Here is a 23,696-nt window from a genome sequence, read left to right on the forward strand (position 1 = left end):
CCTTTCCTTGCCAGCTAAATAACACATATCAGCCAGGAATAATAAAAATGTTCCTGTCCCTATCTGTGTGCCCGTTATGACATGAAATCTGTAGTACCTGACAGCTTGCTGCCTCCTCTCTTGCCACTTCTTTCACATTACATGCTGATATTAGCATGCAGATACTGTAGTCTGTTTAGCAAAGTCATCAGCTTTCTTTGAATCTTTTGTAGCTTTTGTGAATAAACGTATACAGCTGTTGACGAGCTAATGCTGCCAGCAGGCGTATTTGTGAGTGTGTATGTTACCAGATGTTACTGAATGAATCAAATAGAGGACAGCTACGGTGTTAATGGTCCAAACCTTCACATCGCACTTGTAGGTGTTACATTAAAGCTCTTCAGGTGTGATTACCTCTCCTCATCAGTTTCCTGGTGTAAGAGTCCACTCTGTAGGTTTTTTTTTGGGGGGGGGGTCTCTCTTTTTAAAGATTTGAAGACAAATCCATTTTTTGGTGTGATTTGACAGGCTACATGCTTTGTTTCTCACCCTCACAGCTCGCTGGCTGCGGGTTTTGTCTCTTTCCCTCCTGAGAATATTACCCTTCATATTCAGTTTCCCTACTGTAAATCTAATCAATCATACCTACAATACAGTTGTGTCTTAAGAGCTATGCAGCAGCCAATCCAAGAGGTTTTATTGATTATCCACATTAGGACTCCACAGTGTGCTCTGGCACAACAATGTTAACAGTCTCAGGACTGCTTCTTGGAAGTCCTAAAAGTGTTGTTGGGGGTTTACGTCTTCAGGTACATTTAAAAGAAAGTCAAAAGCAAGTCTGAATGTAATGCTTGAGAGTGATGGAAACACTTAAAATATGACATTTCTTAAACCAAGGCAAGCTTATATGGTATACTTGTAAGAGTGTGTGCCTGTGTGTGTTCACATGTGCAGGTATACTTGTGCATGTGTAGTGTGTATGTGCAAGTTATTGCATACAGGTAGAGTTGGAAAAACAATGAGGTACCACAGGAAAGGGGCTTAATAACATGTAGCAGCATTGGTCTTTCTGTGCCAGGAGGGAGCTGGAGAGTACAGCTCCAATAGATGGCCACCTGCATATCCACTCTGCCAACTGCACAAGCGCACATAGAAACACATGTAAAATGCAGCCGAGGACATCTTCATTGTTCCAGCGTGTGTGCGTGTCACAGGTGTGTGGTGAGGCAGGTTGGCGGACCCAAATGCAGGACACATAGGCTGACAGGTGAGTTCAAAAGGTTTATTAACAAAAAACAAGCACACTTACTGGCGGGATGGCTGATTAACAGAGTCCAAAAATAAGGTAATCCAAAGAGAGCAGGGAGACGCGTCGAGCAAGGCAGGTAAAACAAGACAACATGAGACAGAGCATATACCTACAACAATGACCAGACAAAGACTGAGGGAAACAAGCAAGGATATATAGACACACACAGGGTTAACGAGCTGGGAGGAGGTACACAGGTGATACTAATGGGACTAACGAGACGCAAGCAGGCAGAGAGAGAGCGGGGGAAAACAGAGAGACTGACATGCAGAGGGATCACTGGGGTAACAGACATGACACAGGTTACTGAACAATAGACGAGACAGAACCCCAATACCGATAAGACCAAAATAACAGATAATAAACTGACCAAACTCAAAAGTGCAAAACATGGCAAGGCTGACAGGCAGAGTGTGACACTGCGTGTGTGTGAGAAACCCAAATGTTATTTTTACATTGTTATTTTTCACATTAAACATGTATTAACTGATTTTTTGGCCACTTGGGGTCAGTGAAAATGTGTTGTAGACACCGACATATTATCACTTCATAAAGTTGATATGGCAAATCTGTTAGCAAGCAGTTGCATATTTACATATTCTTCAGATATGGAGCAACATTTACATTTACTCATTTGGCAGACGCTTTTATCCAAAGCAACTTACATTTGAGGAACAACATAAAAGCATCAACAGAGCATCAAATACAGATCTACAACTGACAATACATACTAGTAAGAGCAGCAATAAATACTAGCTCTACTACTAGCTCTACTACCAAGAGCTTATAGTACATATCACATCAATGGGGTAGATACCTAGGGAAGGAAGTAAGAGTTAACAAAAAGTGCAATCAATACAAGATAATTGTAGGGGATAGAAGAAGAAGAGCACAGGAAGTACATGTTAGATGTTAGGAGTTAGGTGTTATAAGAGGAAGTGTTTTCGGAAGAGATGACTTTTCAAGAGCTTCTTGAAGTTAGAGAGGGACGCCCCTGCTCTAATGGCGTGTGGTAGCTCGTTCCACCATCGTGGTGTCAGATGAGAATAGCCGGGACTCAGATTGCTTTGTGTGAAGGGATGGCAGAGCCAGGCGGCGTTCGTTGGAGGAGCGTAGCGGCCGAGAAGGAACATAAGTTTGTATTATGGAGTTTAGGTAGATGGGTGCAGACCCAGTAGTCACTCTGTATGCAAGCATTAGTGACTTGAATATGATTCTGGAGGCCACGGGGAGCCAGTGGAGGTCACAGAGTAATGAAGTGACATGAGTCCTTTTGGGCTGATAAAAAAACAGACGCTCTGCTGCGTTCTGAACCCTTTGTAAGGGTTTCACCGCACAAGCTGGAAGACCTGCTAGGAGGGCATTGCAATAGTCAATGCGAGAGATAACCATGGCCTGTACCAGAAGCTGGGTGGCGTACTGAGTGAGGTAGGGCCGGATTTTCCTTATGTTGTATAGAGCAAAGCGTCATGACCGAGAGACAGCAGCAACATGGCCTGAAAAGGACAGCTGGTCATCAATCATGACACCCAAGTTTCTCACCACCTTGGTTGGAGTGATGGTTGCGGAGTCAATTTGTAGTTTGATGTTATGGTGGATAGATTGCTTGGCTGGAATGACCAAGAATTCAGTCTTAGAGAGGTTTAGTTGAAGGTGGCAAGCCTTCATCCATGCAGGTATGTCCGATAGACAGTCCGTGATCCGCGCCGAGACGGTGGGATCGCCTGGCGGGAAGGATTGGTAGAGTTGCGTATCGTCTGCGTAGCAGTGGTAAGAGAAGCCGTGTGAGCGAATGATCGGCCCCAGTGAGGTGGTGCATTAGCATAAGCATTAATTTAGAGTTGTGTTGATGTCCACCTGATGAATGTAAGTAAATCTAAAAGTAATTCTTCTCAGCAGACGTATTAATGAAGTATTTATCTTATATAGTTCTTCATAATGCATTTATTTCAACATTTATTGTTTGAGAACATAATGTTACAGGCCAAATGTTAAGCAAAGAGACATGTTTCTGTTTCAAAAGCAGACAATGACCTCAGACTTTTCAGTGACAAAAAAATTACTTCTATCACCTCTGAACGTCTAATCTTATTGGCGTTCAGTTTGAGACATGATGCTCTGTGTAGCTAGACTACACAGAGCATGCTGATTATCAGTGGACAGCGACATTCTGTCCGGTGTCACGATAGCCATGCCCTGCTTTAAAGACCTAGATGTATTGTTCGTGCTGATGTCTGTGGCACAGCAGCTGTTCTTATTGGGTTAGTCTTGGCATGGCCCTTTGGCTACACTTATTAAAGCATGTAACATACATTTGGCAGCGGCGTTTGTTGGACTGGTTGGTGGTTCTGTCAAAGTGTTGACGCGAGTCTGGGTAATCCACCGGCTGCTCCGCTATGTCTGTGCACAGCTCTGGGCTGGCCCCTTACAAAAGAGCAGACCTGAAAAGCACCATAATGAGGCAGAGGCTGAAAGAAAAGGCATGTCTCTTTCCATTTCTCTGAGCGAAAAGAAAAGAGCAACATAAAAGAATAGAAGACAAGAAAGAAAGATGAAAATAAGCCTCCCAAATCCAGGTTTTTGGCTGCGCTGTCTCTTTGAGTTTATCTTTTTTTCATGCATGTGTTTTATTATGGTAATGAAATGTTGGATAAAAATAGTCTGGGATGGAAGAGCAACGGTTTTGAAAAGAAAGAGGGGGAAAAATAGTAGGGAGGTGAAGGGGGAGCAGTTAAATGTCATTGATAAAACATAAAGAAATTTTAAACTGTCTTTCCCTCATACCGTCCATTTCTCTGTCTTCTCTTTCTTTTCATCTCTTCTTTCTTTTACAAAGCTTCAGTCCAAATGTCACAAGTCCCATCGTTCCATACAAAACACGAAAACATTGTTTACTCTCTCACAGTTCAGCTCCAACTACAGTCAACACTATACATCAATTAAATGTGATTGTAGCTGCCTGAAGTCAGATAATCCTTTGTTGGTTTGTCTTCTCTTTTTACCTGGTGACTCCAGATTACTAACACTGCCAGGTTGTGCTGCAGCCCTTTAAATGTTTATATTACGTATACTGGTGTCAGTAGGCGCTCATGCCCAGGCTCTCCAAAGGTCCTTTTGTTATAACACACTGCTCCTCTTGCTGCATTGACAATCCTTCGGTAAATATTCTCTGAGGAAGACAAAAAAAGGTACAAACAGAGTAGAAGATCAGAAGAGGTTGTACTTTCCACTGCAGAGAACATCAAAGTGGTCTGTCCTCTGTGTGCTGTGATGTTAATCTTTCTGCTTTAATGACCTCTGACCTCCACACGCTCAGAGCAAGGAGTGGGACCAAGAAGAATCAGACAGGGTGGACAAAATAACAGGAACACTATATTATGGTGCTTATTGAAGGAGTCGATTTTGAAGTCAATGTTTGAGGCTGTAGTGTTGTTAAGCAAATATACATTGAAGTGTTTTTCAGTCAGTGTTGTAGAGGGCCTACTTGTAGTTACTGTTCCTCAAGCCAGACAGTGACCATTTTTGGAAGTATTTGTTGGGTATAAGAGGCCAGATAGCTCCAAATATCTGGCTCTTCTGCAGCTAAATGAACTGTGATCACCAGGTACTGTAGTTGTTCACTTTGGCAGTCTGCTGTTTGGTGCTGGTAGGTAGTGTACAGCCTGCTGCATCTAGAAAAAAATGCTATGAGAGCTCTGTGATTGAAAAGTAAAGTAAAATGTGTACCTGAAATCCAAAACATTGAGCTGCAGAGTCAGGTAATAATTCTCTGTGGGTTTGAGACCATTGACCCTTGTAACTTTTCATATACTCATTTCATATAGTTATTTGATCCATGGTCAATATAAAAATAAAAATAAATATACAGATATATACAATATAAAATACAGAGTGTGGCTTCTCTAACAACACTACAAACTACTGCCCAAAGAATGAGATGTGAGATGACATCTATGACATAGTTTTAACTGAATAAAATCCCTGTATGTGCCTCCTAGGCATCCTTACTGCTAGTGTATTGTGGGATCCCACCTTGTCCACAGATAGAGCAGAGGGGACTATAAAGGTTGAGGATGACTTTGCACATGCTTAAGTGTGTACTGAAAAGGTGGAAAGTGAACATGAGCCCAGATGGAGCGTTAGACAGAGAGAGGAAAAAAGCGTAGAGGTGATAGGTGGAGGTGACTGCACCATCCTTCCCTTTCATCCCACCTGGCGGTTCCACCTGTGCCCTTCCAGAAACCACCTCTCCTCCGCTGATGGAGCTCCGGCTGGTTTCTGCAGGTTACAGAGCTGGCAGCTCTCTGCCATGCATTATTTATCAGACTGAGATCTGCAGAGCTATCCTGCTCATTCTCACCTCACTGTTGTACCTTACTCTTACTTTGGAAGTCTCCTCTTTTAAATCTGCACTCATTTACACCTGTTACATGTAAATCCTCTCACCAATTCAGATGTTTTATGTGTTTGTTTGTTTGTTTGTTTTTTTTTGGGGGGGGGGGGGGGTACAGGATGCCTTTTTTATAATATAGCGAAGTACTTACTTACTTTTTAGCTACATATCTTTGCACACAGATTAAGTTGTTTCATAACAATATCATAACATTTACCAGTGGTTTTATAGCCTTATATTAGGTTGTTTTGTTTTTTTTGTTGTTTTTTCAGTGCTGTGAGCATAGGTGAGCTACTTATGCACTCAGAGCCCCAGTGAGTTTGAAATCAATAATATATTTGTTTTTCATTCCATATGGAACAACCCTGCCAAACTTACAATTGCTGTATCACTCACAATATCAGAAGTCTAATTGCTTTTTTGATACTTTATAAAAGCTGCCGATACTTTTGTACTTTACACCATTTCCAGTCTTGAATAAGGCTGCACAGTAGGCCTATGGCTCAAATCAATTTTACAATAATGAATATATTTTCAAGATAATTATGATTATCATGAAAACAGTAAAATGAATGTTTAATCCAATTAAACAGTAGGTTAATTAACCTTCCAAAACTTCAATAACTTATTTTATTTGTTTTTAATTTTAATTAATCAGATTTGTAAGTGAAGTATTGCAACAGTAAGTATAGTGCAGCCACAATTAGGGCTAAATAACCAACATCAATGACTTTTGTGTTAACTAAAACATCAAAAACAAAACTGTTCAAATTTGTATTCTTGAATTAAATAGTTTCTGACTAAAATCAGGAATTTGAGAGTTTAATATTTCAGGAGTTTAGCTGAAAAAAGGATTTTGTAGAAAACAGGTTTATGTTTCTCAAAGTAACGTATCAAGAAAAGTATTTGTTTGATATGGGCACTGAAAACTCCTGTTTAGCTAATAGACACTACTTTCATGTAGCCTATGTGTGCTGTCCTCCTACAGTCTACACTTCTCCTGTGATGTTTTCAGCTAAGTTGTGTTGAAATAAGAACTGGAGATGAGATAAATCAGGTGCCTTATGGGATTCTGAGAAGAGCTCAGCACCTCAGTGGTGATGCTGTCTTGTTATAACTCCACTTGATTTTTTTTTTTTTTTCTGGGGAGTTGAATAATTTAGTAAGGGTCCATTTAGTTTAGATACTGTGTCAGCGTTTCACAAGGAACTTGCCAGGCATTGGCCTACTTTGACTCATGGCATTAGAGCATGATCACTTGATGGATATCCTGCACTTGAGGATAATGGACGGGAAGGTGGACGGTCAAGAGAGAAGCTGATGCACTGCAGAGCTAAAACAAACCTAACTGATCAATAGGTGTTTTGAGAAAGGTGCTTGGTTCTTAATGCTACGGTCATTTGTATATCACAGCTCCTCTGTACCTTATTGTTCTCACAGAGGGAGTGTGAGTTATTGAGGCGGCACAGGCCCATTGAGCAGCAGAGAGCTGGTCTCTCCCTGTGGAGTGCTTATTCTAATGAAAGCTCTGTGCTCAGTTTTTTTAAACCTGGCAGCTCAACCAGTTAAACAGTTTACCAATAATCAACCCTGCCACAAGTTGAACAATGTCTTTATGCTGAATTTGATACATTTCTGGCTTTGTATTGATTTCAGTTATGAAAACACTTTTATTTAATATGAATGAAGTGTGTCAATTGTAAATACCGCCTACAAGCCAATTTCTTTAAAAATGATCAATTAGTAAAACAAAAGCTTCCTTTAAGTATTAATTCTGGTAATTCAGCATAGTAAATTTCTTCCAAGCTCTTGTTCATACACTGCAAATGTTTTTTGTGTTGTTTTTCACTTCGAAACTTTTCTAGAGGTCTAAACTAACAAAATATGTTATGTAATTGGTTTCTTTCATGGTTTTTGTTTTTGATTCTTCAGAGTGTGTATTCACCTATCATATATTTCTTGATTTGCTGACTTGCAGACTTTTTGTTTCACTTCTGCTAAGTACAGGAAGGATCCATGCTATCTGTTGCTAAATGTCAACAGTTCTTCACCTTTTCATCTCTTTATCCAACTAAACTTTGTTTTAGTTCATTACAGTGGGGCATTCCAGGGTGACACATTGTATATACATATTAGCCATTGCAAAATGTGGGGTTCACATGGAACACCTTCATTAGACTGGACAAAATGCGCAATTTTTTGTTGTTTTCAAATCTCTCTGTCTGCCAGGTGGTGGCACTATAAGAAGCAGCTTTTCATATTGTAAAGTAAACTGACACACATCTGCGTAAGGGTAACTGAAAGATGGCTAATTAATCTGGACATGCGTGATGTATTTATATGGGATATTGTTGTGGGCTGCTTTTGTATTGTATTGTTTTATTCATGCATAATTATTGTGTGTGAATTTAAATCAGCGGGGCTGATCTGAGTTGGGCTGTAATCATCTCTGATGAGCCTGTTATAAATTGAACACAGCAGGTTCTGTTGACCGTCAGTATTTGTAGTGAATTTTAAGACAATTTTAATCTCACATTTTTGCCTCTTTACATATTCTGTAGTTTCATATAGTAGAAGCACATTTTCTTTTCAGTTCCAATACTTTCTTAAACTGTGGTCCATTTCTCTGCTCCGCCTGAGGTCATCTGTGTCAACATACAACAAATGATGAAAGCATCGTCAGCGCCCCTTTCTCTGCGGATTACTCTCTAATCATTCTTCCACTCCTCTCTCTCACACAAACCCCCTTTCTTTAACATGGACCTTCCTCTGACTTGCACTCCTCTCTCTTTTGACTTCTGTCCTCAGGCTTATGCTCAGCTCTGCCTCTGCAGCTGACACTTTGAAGGATAAGCTGCAAATGTGGAGAGGTAACATCCTCCAGAGTGGCCCTGCTCAGAAGGCCATCAGGGCGCTATAAAAACGCATAAAGCAAACAGAGACAAAATGATGTGTCCTTTTTATTTTCTGCTGTACATGACTCATACTGGTTGTCCTATGCTTGTCTTGGAGTTTGGTGAAAGGTATATGCAAATGCCAAGAGGCTGCTAGTTAGTTGTCCAGACACTGAGTGTTATCCCTTTATCCCTCTAATCTACAGCGTAACGGTTTGAGTTCCCTCTGTGTGTCTGTTGGCTGCCCTGAGGCTCCCAGAGGCTCCGCAGCAAATGGCCTGTTACTCTTATCAGCACCTCTCTCCCCCTCTGCCTCACTCTGTCTCCCACCTCCTCCTGCACCCCTTCACCCCTCCCTCCCTGTCATCACTAGCCGTCTGCTACTTAATCCAATTATTCATTTAAGCTGACACGCTCTGTAACTCACCACAAACTCTACAGATGACGCCCCTGTGCATCACATACACACATCCGCACACAAACTCATAAACACATACACACAGACACATGCACAGACAGTGATACTGAGCACTGTTATTGCAAATATTTCAGGTCATGCAAAGTTCCCATTCATGCTTAGGAAGGATCAAATATAGCACATGTACTACAGTGCTTTCTGGTTGTACATTGTAGTTGCCCCTTTCTGCTTGTTCTGCCTATTTTTGGGTGCCCTGACAGAGGTTTCGGCCTCTGTTGTCACCCTCTGATTCACTGTACCCTTGAGGTGACTCCGTCTGTGTCTGTGTGCTGTCCTCCACTTCCCTGCTATGTGTTTAGCAGCTAATGCATCTGTCTTCACGGACACACAACAGAAGGTCCTGCTCCCTCTTGCGGGTGTATTTCTTGTATCGGTCTGTCCTTATGGGGATCACATGTCCTCACAAGTGCGTAACTATGAGGAAAATCCTCAGGGAAGAGGACATTTTTGTCTGTTTTGTCTTTAAAAGGACTTTTTTCAGGTTGCGACTTTGGTGTTAAAATTAGAATCAAAATTAACTTCAGATTAATGTTAATTCAGGATTAGGACTTTGCTTTGGGATTAAAATTAAAATTTCCTTTAGGTCTATATTATGGTAAATCTTATTGGGGAAGGGCTGTGTCCAACTATTTCTATAACTTTCTGAAACACACTATCAGACATTAACACCCAATTTACACCATGATTAGCTGTGAAGAGGTGAGGAAGGAGCTCTCTCTAGCTCTCTTTTTCATTCATGACACACGGATATTAAGAACAACCCTATATGCAACACAATGAGTTATACAACCTAGTTGTGAGACGTCCTAACAGCAGCCTTCTTACATGTACAGCAAAACATAAATGTGTATGTGTGTGAATGGTTGTGTTCCTGTATGTGTGCACATGTACATGCTCACTTTCTCTCATCATGTTTAGTGGTCAACTAGCCAATCTACAGTTTTCTCCTTCCGTCAACAGTTTGTGTGCTAAATGGCCGTAAATAAATGTTTTTTTGCAGTGTCATGGTATGACAGCCCGCATCACTGCATCTTAAAAACCCAAGAACTATAAAATTGCTGGTGTAAAGTAAATAGTAAATGTGCAGTAGCAGCCACGACAGGGTAATTAATCCCTGGATTCTGCTATTTCACCCCAGTGCAAATTTTGACAAGTATTTCTGCCGCACAGGGGCAGCGAGCGTCACAAAAGGAGCTGCGTTTGGTTGTTTTTGGTGCTGACACGACAACAGTCAAGAGTAACAGATGGGGTTTGTTGTGTGTGTCTGTATGTGTGTTTCAGGGTGACTGGGACTAGAGCTGTCTACAGTATGTGCTTTTATCTGATTCTTAAGAGAGGGAGTGTGGGCAGATCTGATCAGAAACCTCTTCCTCTGTCTGTCTGTCTGGAGGAAGGTGTTTGGGACATGTCTGTTTTATTGTCTGTCTGATTAACTGAAATGAGCAGAGAGTCTTTATCTGGTTGTTGTCTGGAGCTCACAGACTTTTGTTGTCAACTTTTCATGACTTACTGTTTTTTCAACAATTCTTTTTTCACATCTGCATTCATATTTTGAAGAACGTTTCTCTGCTATAAGACACTGTTGAAATATAGTAGGACACTGTTTTTCTGTGCATCTCAGTGAGAGTTGTTGTGTTAAAGTGCTTTTTGTGTGGTGTGCACATACGTGGTTGCACATTTCTATATGTGACGTCTGGGTAAGTACACTACATTCCGTGTCCAAATGCCACTTTCACAAGCGTGACATAAAGGAATCCCGACTCTCTCCAGTGTTTATGTAAAATAGGTTTGCAGCTTTCCACAGCTGATCCATCTCTGAGCCACAAACCATCAACACCAGATCCTCCTCCATCACCATCATCGTGTGGCATTGCCCAGCGCTCTTCACCATATGCGTGATGTCCTTGTGTCGTGCCACATTTGTGCTCTCACACTCATACTGCTCATTCTAACCTGACCTGTTTCCCACAGGGAGAGTTTTTTTGAGGTGGGTGGGGTTATTTTTTCGGGGTTGGACAAGCAGGGATGGGGTAGGGTGGGGCAGTTCCTCTTCCTGCTCTCTTCCTCCTCTCCCTCCCCGACCTTGTTTTCTACCTGTGTTTCAATATAATGTTCACCTGTTCCTCTTTGAATCTTTCTCATTTCCTTGCCATTGTTTTCTGTCCGTTATGCTCTTCTCCTCTACCCCACCTCTCCCTTCCTTCTTCTTTTCTGTCTCTCCATCTCTCTGCTTCTCACTGTTGCGATTAACTGGGCTCTGTCTTTATGTCGTATGTTCTTTTAGGCCCACGCCGTGCATCGCTGGCTAATCGATCAGGACAGTAGTGTGAGCTCTGAGATGCCGGATGGCCAAGGAGTATGGCACTATGATGATGAAGTAAATATCTGCAACACGTATATCTGGCTTTTTCCTATTTCTATATATCTATATGTATATATATTCTGTATTTATGAACATCTTGTACCTGTCACTTCAAGTTTGTGTCACTATTGTTGCTCTGCTGTTGTTGTTGTTTTTATCTTTATCTCTCTTGTTTTTGTTGTGTGTTGTATATGGTATTGTAGTTCTGGTTCCTTTGAAGTTCTAGTGTTGCTGTTGTGCTGTGAGCTGATTCAGTTAGGTGTTGTGGGATCAGGCTGGAGCTTTTTCTTTGTTCCTGTCCTTGCTTGACGTATTGTACTAACTTGCTGAGTTTTTGATTTGGTTGTTTTTCTTTTTCGTTTTTCTCTTTTTAGTTTCACATTTTTAAATATAACATGAGTGTGTATCTGTATCTATATTAACGTCTATATCAGTGTCTGTGATTTTTACTGAAGTTAATGTCCTCAAGCAGAGCATATTACATGGCAAGAGTCCACGGGCAAAATATAGATCTTGATATTTCCTATCGACTCGATACAAGTTGTCTGCGTAGGCTTCTACACAAAGTATTCCACACAACACAGGTTCATAGTAGTGATAATAGATACCAGTCCAAGTATTTTTCCTGTGGGTTCTTCTGGTTTATAAAATATGCTTGTGTCATTTGTACCACTGTGTTCGTGTTTAGGGTTAAATCAAGTTGTGTGTGTGTGTGTGTGTGAGAGAGAGAGAGAAACAGAGAAAGTTAGTTTGTGAGGGATATGTGCGTGTTCTGGGGGTCAACTTCTTTATTCTTATCAGTGTGTTTGTGTGCATGCTTTATTTCCGTCTGTGCATGGCTTCACTCTGTGTGTTAGTATTAGATTTGATATGAATGTCCGTCTGTGTCTCCGTCTGTGTCTCCGTCTGTGTTGTGTTTGTGCTTCAGTCTGTGGTGTTTTCTGCTTTAGATGTTGTGGGTGTGCCTGCCTTTGCCTGTGCCTTTGATGGGTCAGTGTCGTGTTTGTGTATTGTGGCAGTTGTGTATTTCCCGTGTCACTGTTTGTCACGTGCTGTGCCTGTGTTTTGTCTGGTTTTATCTGTTTAAACAGTCGGGGATACGTTTGCCAAAGGTTTTATTGCACCTATCTAATAGCTGTAGATGATCTTGAATCCACTTCTACTCTGTGGAGGAGAGATCATCTGAGTGCAATAAGGCTGCTGGGAAACTTGTTCCAGACGACTCTTGATGATGGTTTCCCCTCTAATCCTAGCTACTCCCTTGCTCTCATGTCAAATTCCTAAACCTACTCTCCTGATCTCCATATTGCTCCCAAACACTTTGGAGCATCATTGGGTTACTGAACCTCAGTTAAACCTTTTTCAGCTGACAAAGCAAAGCATTTGAAAGTGCAGAGTCATAATGGCTAAAAAAGATGGGGTTAATATTTAACACAGACTGAAGGTAACACACATAAGGCAAGTGGATAAGTATGTAAACAATTATATTATTACAGTTTCCCTTGGCCATTGGCCCAACACACAACAATATGGAGTGTTGTCTTTCCCTCGGTGATGTTCTTGAATATGTGTGCAGTGGGCAATTGTATTTTCCCTTTTTTCTTTTCATTTTCTTTTATCCTTTTGTGTGAATGAGTGAAAGGAGATATTTTTATTTGTTTGTCTTTATCTGTCAGTTAAGACTATGTACACCATCCTTAAGACTCAATGCAGCTGGGACTACAGACCCAGTTTAATGTTCTTCAGGTTTGCAAACATTATCAACATGGTAAGCAAGTGGGACTTGCTGATGGAATAACATAAATGACAAGACGTGAGGAGTAGAATATAGTGGATACAGAGGGAGTGTAGTGATCGCTGGGTGAGACCAGAGGCTTACAAACACTTTGTATGTCCCACAGTACAGACTCAGAGAGAAAGATTGGCGCAGCGATGGATCGCCCAGCCCAGTCTGCCTCACTGGCTCTTAGCCAACACAGCAGTGGAAAACAGCAGCGGCATAAACCACATCCCTGCAACTGGGTGTCTGCTTCCTCACTAGTGTTTACTCAAGAGTGATACAGTGTCCCTTTCTGCCCGCAGCCTCAACGTCTTCCTTCACTGCCCCAATCCTGCATCTTAAAGGAAAGCTTTGGTTTGTTAACTTTTAATTGTTACTTATTTGGCTCCAGCCAATCTATCAGAGAACATTGTGCGCACCAAAGTAATTAATGAGATCAGAAAATGCAGCGAAATTGCTAAAAATAGGTACAACAGTGACACGAATGGTCAGACAATCATACAGGTTGTAAATGAGCCAACAGTTTAGCCCAATTTTCTGAACCTGTTCATTTAAAAACTGCACCTGGAAAACTGTACATTGAGGACTACAGCAATTACAGTAGCTCATAGTTGAACCAGGAAGATGATATGTAAACTGCCTGGATGTATAAAGAGAGCTGGATACAACGTTGATAGTCAGACTTGCTGGCAGTTTGACCCAGCGGCCAACACTGCAACAAAAATATCCCCCTGCAGTCTAAAAAGCATTTTCACCATAAACCACCATTATTAAAAAAAACTTTCACAGAGCCTGCAAGAGTAATTTTTGTAATCACTAGGCGAGCAGTTTTCATTCTGATATCCAGGTCATATGATACATCCATGGTAAACTGTAATGGGTGTTCAAAACAAACAGTTTGGCGGTTGATTTTACCATTAGCCGTTGGTTTTGCTTTCAAAAAAATTTGACCAACCTGTGGGTTTGCTTACATCCAGATTGCCTCACCGAGTTTGTTACCCTGTTGAACCTAGTTTTAGCAAAGTTGCTGCACTCTGAGATTTCAGCAAGTAATGTGGAGAAATCACTTATAATAACCAATGGAATGATGGCAGAAGCAAGGAAAATAAAACTATATATGTAATAGATCTCAGTTTTCCTTTAAAGTTCACTCCAGTTTAATTTTATTGTTCTTAGCTGTCAGAGCAGAGTAAGTCCAAAAGCATTTAGAATCATGCAGATTGGTCAGTCAGCAGCTTGGTGATATAAAGCTCTCAGCATCCCTCAAACTGGTCTCACAAACCATGACTCTCTCCCTGAGGGCTGATTTAATTCACACCAAAATCTAAAGCTTCATCAAACGCCCCGTCCCACCCGGCACCCTCCTGTACCACAGAATTGTGAGATGTCAGAGGTCTGTGTAAAGGCCATGCCCCCTTTGCCACCATTAATCGTTAGTGGGCCTGGAGAATATCCCTTATGATCCCACAGCTCTAATTACCCCTCAGTGAGTCCTTGGAGACAGATGCTCAGGGAGCCAAGCCCCATTCGTCACAGTACGGCTGCATGGCAGACTCAATATGAAAAAAAAGCAAACTGTCACACTCTACACTGTCACATAAATTCTCCCGCGTCTCAGTTTCTTTTTTCCAGCTGCTTCACACCCACTGTAGATGCAGACTACATTAGGAAGCCCATTCATGTCCAGCCACAAGCAGTTGGCTGTAATTTGTTTCGGCTAGGGGGGCAGAGTTTAATTTACATGTGAAAGGCCATGGCGTATTCAAATATTGTAACTCTCATTTTTGTCCCAGGGTTATTGATACCAGCGTCACAGAATTCAGATTAAAATGTAGAGGGGACTTTGAACAAAGCAGCAGAAGTTGTGTAATAATGTCTCAGTTGGCCAGATACCAACTTTAGGAAGAAGACAGGAGAGCAGGATTCTTTCTCCCGGTCTTGCTGACCCATTAAGAACGGATCTTTTCTGGCTTTTTGCAACAGTGAGACACCTCATGGGAACAATATGGCCTACAAAGAAAACTTTGAATGGAGCCATCCCAAGCAACTATACCTTGAATGACTGCCACACCTACAGAACAGGTTCACTATACTGGGATGAAAATTACTATAAAAGTGATTTCATCTTTAAAAGTAGAAATTCAGTTAGCATTGCAGGTAGCAAAATGTTCATTATAAACAGTACGTGAACACAGTTATGATACTGTAAGTGCTGCAAACTTATATATTCTGGTCCCTGACTCTATTCCCCATCGCATTTCACAAAGACAAGACAATTTACACTAGTACAAGTATAAATGTACAACTCTGACTTCATCACAAGATGCCCACAAGAGGAAAAACATAAGGCTAAAAATGAAAAATGTGATGCTTTTGTCATACGCAGGTCACTGAAATATGGTTATTACCAGTTCAAACTGAACAGAGATGTACTTTTTTGTCTCAAAGCAATGTGAAGAAACATTAAACTTCCCACTCAAGTTTAGCTTGTAATTCACATTATTCACAAGGACTCAAGGAGGGCATGTCATGAAGAATTTAATTAAACCTGTTATTCCCTGTGACCCTTCCTAAACTCTGCCTTCTTTTTCTTTTTCTATTCTCATTTTAAATATTTTTGTTATCTGCAGTTTGAGTTTGTGTGTGTGTATTTTTACTTGACAAAAGGGGAGAGAGAGAGAGAGAGAGTGTGTGTGTGTGTGAGAGAGAGAGAGAGAGGGAGAGAGAGAGAAGCTGAATGACAATCAATGTGCATGCATGCATGCATGTGCATGTGTTTAAGGTGAATGCGCAGAGTGCATGGTAAAGGTACAAGTATACTCCAAAAGAAGTGCTGGTCGGAAAGTCTGAAAACTGTAGAAAACTCCTTTGCGATGGACAATCTTGCCCACTCTCTGACGAGATTGGCTAGGTGTATATACAGTTGTGTGTATAAATGTGCACAGCTCCAAGTCCTCATAATTTCCTGACATTCCTGCTTCCACCCTGTCGACATTAGCAGTAATGAAGACTGTCTGAAAATGGAGAGTACAGCTATAATCAAGAACACCATCTGAACAATGGCTAGGACAGATCTGCTCAGTGTTTCATAGACAGACTGCTCTTTCAGAACTAAACCTGCTGGTGTTCCACAAAGACCAGAACAGGAAAGCAAAATACCTGTGCTTCCTGAATCCTGTAATATTATGTAATTTCATATGGTTTAATTTGATTATTGGCAACAACTTAAGTAGGCTAAAGATTTACTTTGGTAATTTAAAAAATCTATAATTCTAGGCCTACTTTTACAGTTTTACTTTAACATATTATTGGCTGTCCATAAGAACCTACTAACAATATTGTAACCATGCTTTTACTTTGTAATTTTCAAAGGTCATATCTGCTTTTCTCCTGTCTCTTTAACAAAAACCTGCAGAGCATTTAAACACAGTTTAATATGGCAAAATAGTATTTTAATTTCACGCAGGTCACCGCCATTAAAACTCAAACAAAGGGTGTTTGTTGATTCATACCAGTCTATTATTCAGCTATTACTATTATACACTGTAGAATAACTGGAATCCCATTCTGGATTGGAGTGCAGGAGGAGTTAAGAGTTGAGATGAAAACAGCTCACTTTCAAACAAAATAAGTTGGATCTGATGCCACAGATTCTTGGTTTGGTGTTTCTGCAGATTTGGTGGATATATAAGTCAAGGACAAAATGACCAGTATGCATTGTAAAAAATGTATGATAATAATTTTATTTGTTTTTATATATATATATATATATATATACACACAGTGGGTACGGAAAGTATTCAGACCCCTTTAAATTTTTCACTCATTGTTTCATTGCAGCCATTTTCCAAAAATCAAAAAAGTTCATTTTATTTCTCAGTAATGTACACTCAGCACCCCATCTTGACAGAAAAAAACAGAAATGTAGAAATTTTTGCAAATTTATTAAAAAAGAAAAACTGAAATATCACATGGTCATAAGTATTCAGACCCTTTGCTCAGTATTTAGTAGAAGCACCCTTTTGATCTAATACAGCCATGAGTCGTTTTGGGACAGATGCAACAAGTTTTTCACATCTGGATTTGGGGATCCTCTGCCATTCCTCCTTGCAGATCCTCTCCAGTTCTGTCAGGTTGGATGGTAAACGTTGGTGGACAGCCATTTTCAGGTCTCTCCAGAGATGCTCAATTGGGTTTAAGTCAGGGCTCTGGCTGGGCCATTCAAGAACAGCCACGGAGTTGTTGTGAAGCCACTCCTTTGTTATTTTAGCTGTGTGCTTAGGGTCATTGTCTTGTTGGAAGGTAAACCTTCGGCCCAGTCTGAGGTCCAGAGCACTCTGGAAAAGGTTTTCGTCCAGGATATCCCTATACTTGGCCGCATTCATCTTTCCCTCGATTGCAACCAGTCGTCCTGTCCCTGCAGCTGAAAAACACCCCCACAGCATGATGCTGCCACCACCGTGCTTCACTGTTGAGACTGTATTGGACAGGTGATGAGCAGTGCCTGGTTTTCTCCACACATACAGCTTAGAATTAAGGCCAAAAAGTTCTATCTTGGTCTCATCAGACCAGAGGATCTTATTTTTTTACCATCTTGGAGTCCTTCAGGTGTTTTTTAGCAAACTCCATGCGGGCTTTCATGTGTCTTGCACTGAGGAGAGGCTTCCGTCGGGCCACTCTGCCATAAAGCCCCGACTGGTGGATTGCTGCAGTGATAGTTGACTTACTACAACTTTCTCCCATCTCCCGACTGCATCTCTGGAGCTCAGCCACAGTGACCTTTAGGTTCTTCTTTACCTCTCTCACCAAGGCTCTTCTCCCCCGATAGCTCAGTTTGGCCGGACGGCCAGCTCTAGGAAGGGTTCTGGTCGTCCCAAACGTCTTCCATTTGAGGATTATGGAGGCCACTGTGCTCTTAGGAACCTTAAGTGCAGCAGAAATCTTTTTGTAACCTTGGCCAGATCTGTGCCTTGCCACAATTCTGTCTGTGAGCTCTTCAGGCAGTTCCTTTGACCTCATGATTCTCATTTGCTCTGACATGCACTGTGAGCTGTAAGGTCTTATATAGACAGGTGTGTGGCTTTCCTAATCAAGTCCAATCAGTATAATCAAACACAGCTGGACTCAAATGAAGGTGTAGAACCATCTCAAGGATGATCAGAAGAAATAGACAGCACCTGAGTTAAATATGAGTGTCACGGCAAAGGGTCTGAATACTTATGACCATGTGATATTTCAGTTTTTCTTTTTTAATAAATTTGCAAAAATTTCTACATTTCTGTATTTTTCTGTCAAGATGGGGTGCTGAGTATACATTACTGAGAAATAAAATGAACTTTTTTGATTTTTGGAAAATGGCTGCAATGAAACAAAGAGTGAAAAACTTAAAGGGGTCTGAATACTTTCCGTACCCACTGTATATATATATGTGTGTGTGTGTGTGTGTGTGTTTTAGCCATACTTTGACCTGAACCCGTATTAACGACCTATAAATCTTGGACTAAGTTGCACACCTCTACAACTTCCAATATCCACCTCTGGCTAATAATCTATAGCCCTCCCTTCAATATGACGACCAGCTTCTTGTGCCATCTTGTTTTAGCCCACGTGGTCGGACAACAAGTTGCACGACCTTGTTCAGTTTGAGTATACCGCTGCCTGAACTGTACCCCTTCATATGGAAGGTTGTTGTGAGTTGCATACGCGTGTGTCGATTGTGAATGAGCGTGTGAGCCTGCATGTACTACACCGTAGGTGAACGCGTATGTGTGTGTTGATGCGTACATGAGTGTGTGTATATTTGTGAGTGTGTGTTTGAACACGTGTGAGGCAGCGTTAGGCAGTGGAGGATTTTATGCCAGTTTTATAATCTCTCTTTTGACTGATGACTGCATCTCCCTTAATTGCTTAAATTTATTATTTATTAACACGTCAGTCTCAGCATCTGGCCCCTGAGGCAGCAGATATTAACTGTTCAAGTGTAAAGCAGCATGGTAGATATATGTATTTGTTAATTAAGAGCTGTACATACATTGAAGTCTATCCACTCTGTCGCTTCAAGACGGTGTGTGTCAGAGACATGAGAAGTGGGTTAAGGGAGAAATCAGGGTCTGACTCAGCAAAGCAGATGAAGATGCCATCACTCTGTCAAGACTGTGGAGGACATCCACTGTGGCAGACGTTCAGTGAAGCTTCCCAGGGGCATTTATTCATCTCTTCTTTCATCTTTTCATTCCTGGCCCGTTTCCTCACTACTTGCGCTTTTTATGGTGAAAAATAAAGCTGGCTCTGCACTGAGGCAAGCTGGTAAAATGGTAATAGCACACTGTAATGGACTTGTCAACAGATTTAACTGAGATCAATATAATGCACAAGACCCATAGGGTGCCGTATAGGTTCGACCTCAAAGTGTGTGGGTTTGTTGTCAAGAGCCTTGTTTGGTGATGTATTTTGTTTTTCTTGCCACAGATTACAGCTGCTGTCCAATGGGATATTACAATACACACTTTAAAGTACGTCCCTACTGATACATCAGCCAGGCGTTTGATGACTTACTTATGAGTATCTACTGATTAATCATCTGAGTTTTTTTTTTTTTACTTTCAGCTATCAGTATCAGCCACAAAAATCAAAAATCCAGTGTCAGCTTGGCTCTAATCTGCCATGCAGCTGTAATCATGTTTAATAGCACCAGATTTTTCACCTTTCAAACTAACCGCTAAGACACTTTTGTTTGCCCCTTACATTCAAAAGGAAAGGAGGTTCCTTCTAGGCTCCCCATTTGGCACAGTGCCAGTGATTATTCAAGAATTACAGTGTGAAAGGATGAGATACAATTTCCTCTAATATCTCCACTGATGTGGTATTAGCTCAATTGGTCAATGTAAAGCAAATGTTGAATTTGAGTGCTACACACAGTTTCCATGCTGGAAAATGTTTCCAATATTGCTACCACCATTGCTTTTACCATGGTCACATATTGAACTCAACAGGCGTGTTGTCTGAGGATTGTCAGTGAATTCGTGAAATGCAAGAAATTGTTAATTGGAAATAAATATCAGAGTAGGTAACCCATTCGCATTAGACATCTCAGACACATTAAACTGTAAAATGGTAGGGTAACATTTTTCATTTTTCTTCCTTAAAGGACAGAGTGCAGTTATTTCCTTGAGGGACTCTTATTAGAGTTGCACTTTAACAGAGTCACGTCGATATTGGCAGGTAGTTTGTATCTAGTAGTTTCAGGACAGTACATTAAGTCTGAATAGAGTCTGAAAACTTCAGCTATGCGTCTAATAACCAGACTGATTGAATTATGGTCTGGCTGCTCGGATCCTGTCTGATGCTGACTCAAGACCAGTTGTGAGTGATGGTTAGAGTCTTTGTTTTAAATTATGGAGTGTGTGTTCTCAGCGAGAGCTCCGATACTGCATGCATACAAGAGAGGGAGACATGGAGAGTTGCGAGGATAGATTCTGTCCATAGTGATGCTCTTTCTCTCTCCTACTGCACATCTTCACTCTGTATTTCCCCATCGCTACCTCTCCACTTATGAAGATTAACGGGACCCTGGCCCTGCGCTGACATATCGCTGCTGTCATTCTTATCTATTGCCTTCATCGTTTCTGCTCTTCTCCTACGTCTGAGTATTTCTAATGCCCTCTTTTTGTCTTCCACAGGTCAGTCTGGCTTTGTCGCGTTGAGGCGCATTTGCTGAGGCGTCTTTATGTACTGTATGTATGATGTGTATATATGTAAATGAGCCAGTACTTGTGCTCAGACGAGTAATATGTAACCTGACTGCAGAGGGAGGCAGTCAGTTCAGATGCCTGGCAAAGCTGAACGTAGCTTGTGAGGAGGAACTGAAGCACAGGATAAGGAGTTTTGTGTCAGGGCTGCAGTAATCAGCCTGACCCAGCCCATACTCTTTGGAGGTGCTGCAGGCCGATGCTGCAGTGCATCACTCTGCCACTAGAGGGCCATTATTCCAAATTTAAACAGTACAAGGTCAAAGAAGCTTACAGTATATTTTATTTCTAATGCATAAACCTACCCCTGTTCTCTTTGGAAATCTGGCATTTTCATCCTGGGAGTGTCTTTCTTTCATTAAATTAATCTTACAACAGATATTAGGTGCGTTTGTCTTCATGCGGCGCATGATGCATGCTGGACTTAAAATAAGGCATGCTGGTTAGAAATTGTTTCCGACTTTCACCGGCGTTGCAAAACGTCACCATTTCACATGACATTAAAACCTCGCGAGAGCTAGGCGTTTTTTTTCCTTCCGGCTGCACCAAGTTTGAACCACAGTTTTGCCTGGTCTCCCATCATTTTTCAGTCATTGATCTCAGCTCAAAGTAAGCTCACGCAGGTAGAATGTGTCCGACTTGATGACCCCTGCAGTCACCTGCAGCTCACGTTAGACTATCAAGACGGCGAAAGTCAGCCACCTTCATCTCGAACGCACCTACTGACACTACCTAGCTACCACTCCGTCTATTGGCCTGGAAAGTGTGAAGACGACCATGTGCCCTCTACTAAAATTCATACATCTCCAGCCACTTCTTTTCACCTGGCAAGGAGGAACTTGTCCAGCAGGCTGAAATGCACAAGACGTTTCATGCTTTCCCCCTGTAGTTTTCCCTCCACTGAAGAGTCAACCTGCTCCAATAATGCAGCAACGTGGACAAAATCCTTGGCTGGCTTCCTACACAGAAACTTAATTTAGTTTATTGGAGCATCTAGCAAAGCTGGAGGCATTGCAAGTCGGGGTTAGCAAATTCTTAAACTATGAATTTCCACCTGTTCTCATCTGTGTGGTGTCAGGCAGCATGTAAGTGTGTGAGAGGCAGTGAAAATAGGGACCAGACAAGGGCCAAGACTGTGACAGCTGGAAGAAAGACAACTGACAGACTCAGTGTTTATGTTGATACCTCCCCCACCTTTTCAACTCTAGTCTCTTTTCTCTGAGACATCAGGACACGGGCAATAAACCTCCACAAGCAGCACACGTGGACAGCTGTAGCCCTTTATCCTGCCAACAAGAGGGGCTCGACACAGGGTGCAGAGGGCATGTCTGTCCTGAACCTAAATCAACCCTGTTACAAAACCAAAGTGTGGCCTATGCTTTATAATGACCTGCAGCCTTCCTGAGCCACATTCTCTGACAGTCAATGAGACCCCTGCCTGTGTAAGAGTTTGCCATAGTACAGGACTGTGCATTTTTGCACACTCGTACAGATTTGCTCAACCTGCATCACATTCAGGTCCGTGACTTTCTCCTAGTCGTGTAAAACAAAAGGCAGAAAATATCATTTAGTTTTTTTGTTTCAGAACCTAAAGATCCCGTCCAGAGACATTTGAAGAATTATAAAACAATATGCTTTGGATACAAATTTGCGTTTGATTGGGTTTAGTAGTTGAAATAACATGTACTCCTTATCTGTCTTTGAAAAATTGTGGATATAGTTTAACACATGCTACCTCTCTGTAGCCAGAAAGTTTGAATACAGAACACAAGATGTCTCCCACATTACTGTAAAGTCTATTCTCCGTTTATGTGCATATCATACTTCTATAAGTTATATATTGGACTATATTGGCTTCTGAACTAGTACATGTGTTAAACTCAGATTTATGTTATTGTTTATATAAACAGCTCCAGAGAAATCCTCCGTCATCACTCACTTAATTCTAACACACCTTAAGGAGGTCTTATCGTCAATATCAATACGTTATCATCCGTCTCCTCAGATGTGCTGAGTTACTCTCTGCAGGCAGAGCCAAAGAAGGTTTCTGCCAGAAGGGAAGAGTTGCTGTCCCCTTTTTCGCGGAAGACCACAGGATAATTTGTCATGTCTTCATGGACATTAGCATACGTAGTCCCTTGCCCCACATTCTTTGGCAGCGAAGCTCTCATCACTGTTCAAACTCAATACTGTGGACAGGAGAGACATGCCACGTGATGTTTTTGCCCAGGTCACGGTCCAGTGGCACTGAGTAGTGCGTAGCCTTCTTTCTACATTGCCCCCACCTTCCCCTCTCCTACAAGCATTTATCTCTCTGCATGGTTTTGGCAGCGATGTACTTTTCCCAGCATTTAGCAAAGAGGAGGGGAGAGGTAGAGAAAAGGAGGTCTTTTCAAGCAGGGAATGACGGACGCTTTATTAAAAGAGGCAGGGCCTTTTGAGAGGCTGGCCCCCTCGTTCTCCCCCCACCCTGTGTGTCTGGCCCATTGTCACGGGGCTGTGGCTGCAACCCTCCCCCCCACCCCTGCTAGACGCTTTGTCACTGTAAGTCACCTCACAGACTGAAACAGACCCACTCTGAAAAAACACACCCATTCTCCACAGTAACTCTATGCTATTCTGGTACTGCCTGGTCCGTGAAAAAAAATGATTGTCTGGCTGTCACAAAACATACAGGAGACAGAGATGGGCGTAACGTGTGGGGAAGAGGGGACAGGAGAAAGGAGGGATAAAGTTGGGGGTGACACAAAACC

General features: G+C 41.7%; 1 protein-coding gene across 1 annotated transcript in view; it reads left to right on the plus strand.

The window, feature by feature from the left end:
• The window catches only part of ank1a (ankyrin 1, erythrocytic a), a 109,765-nt gene that overhangs the window by 41,143 nt on the left and 44,926 nt on the right, over positions 1–23,696 (plus strand). The window contains exon 3 of the mRNA XM_038703876.1: positions 11,338–11,430. Coding sequence (XP_038559804.1) covers positions 11,338–11,430 — 93 coding nt within the window. The remainder of the gene's footprint in view (positions 1–11,337; positions 11,431–23,696) is intronic.

Source organism: Micropterus salmoides, unplaced genomic scaffold, assembly GCF_014851395.1.
Source record: "Micropterus salmoides isolate LMB-PRFRI ecotype aquatic unplaced genomic scaffold, ASM1485139v1 Ms_hic_scaffold_7, whole genome shotgun sequence".
NCBI lineage: Eukaryota > Metazoa > Chordata > Actinopteri > Centrarchiformes > Centrarchidae > Micropterus > Micropterus salmoides.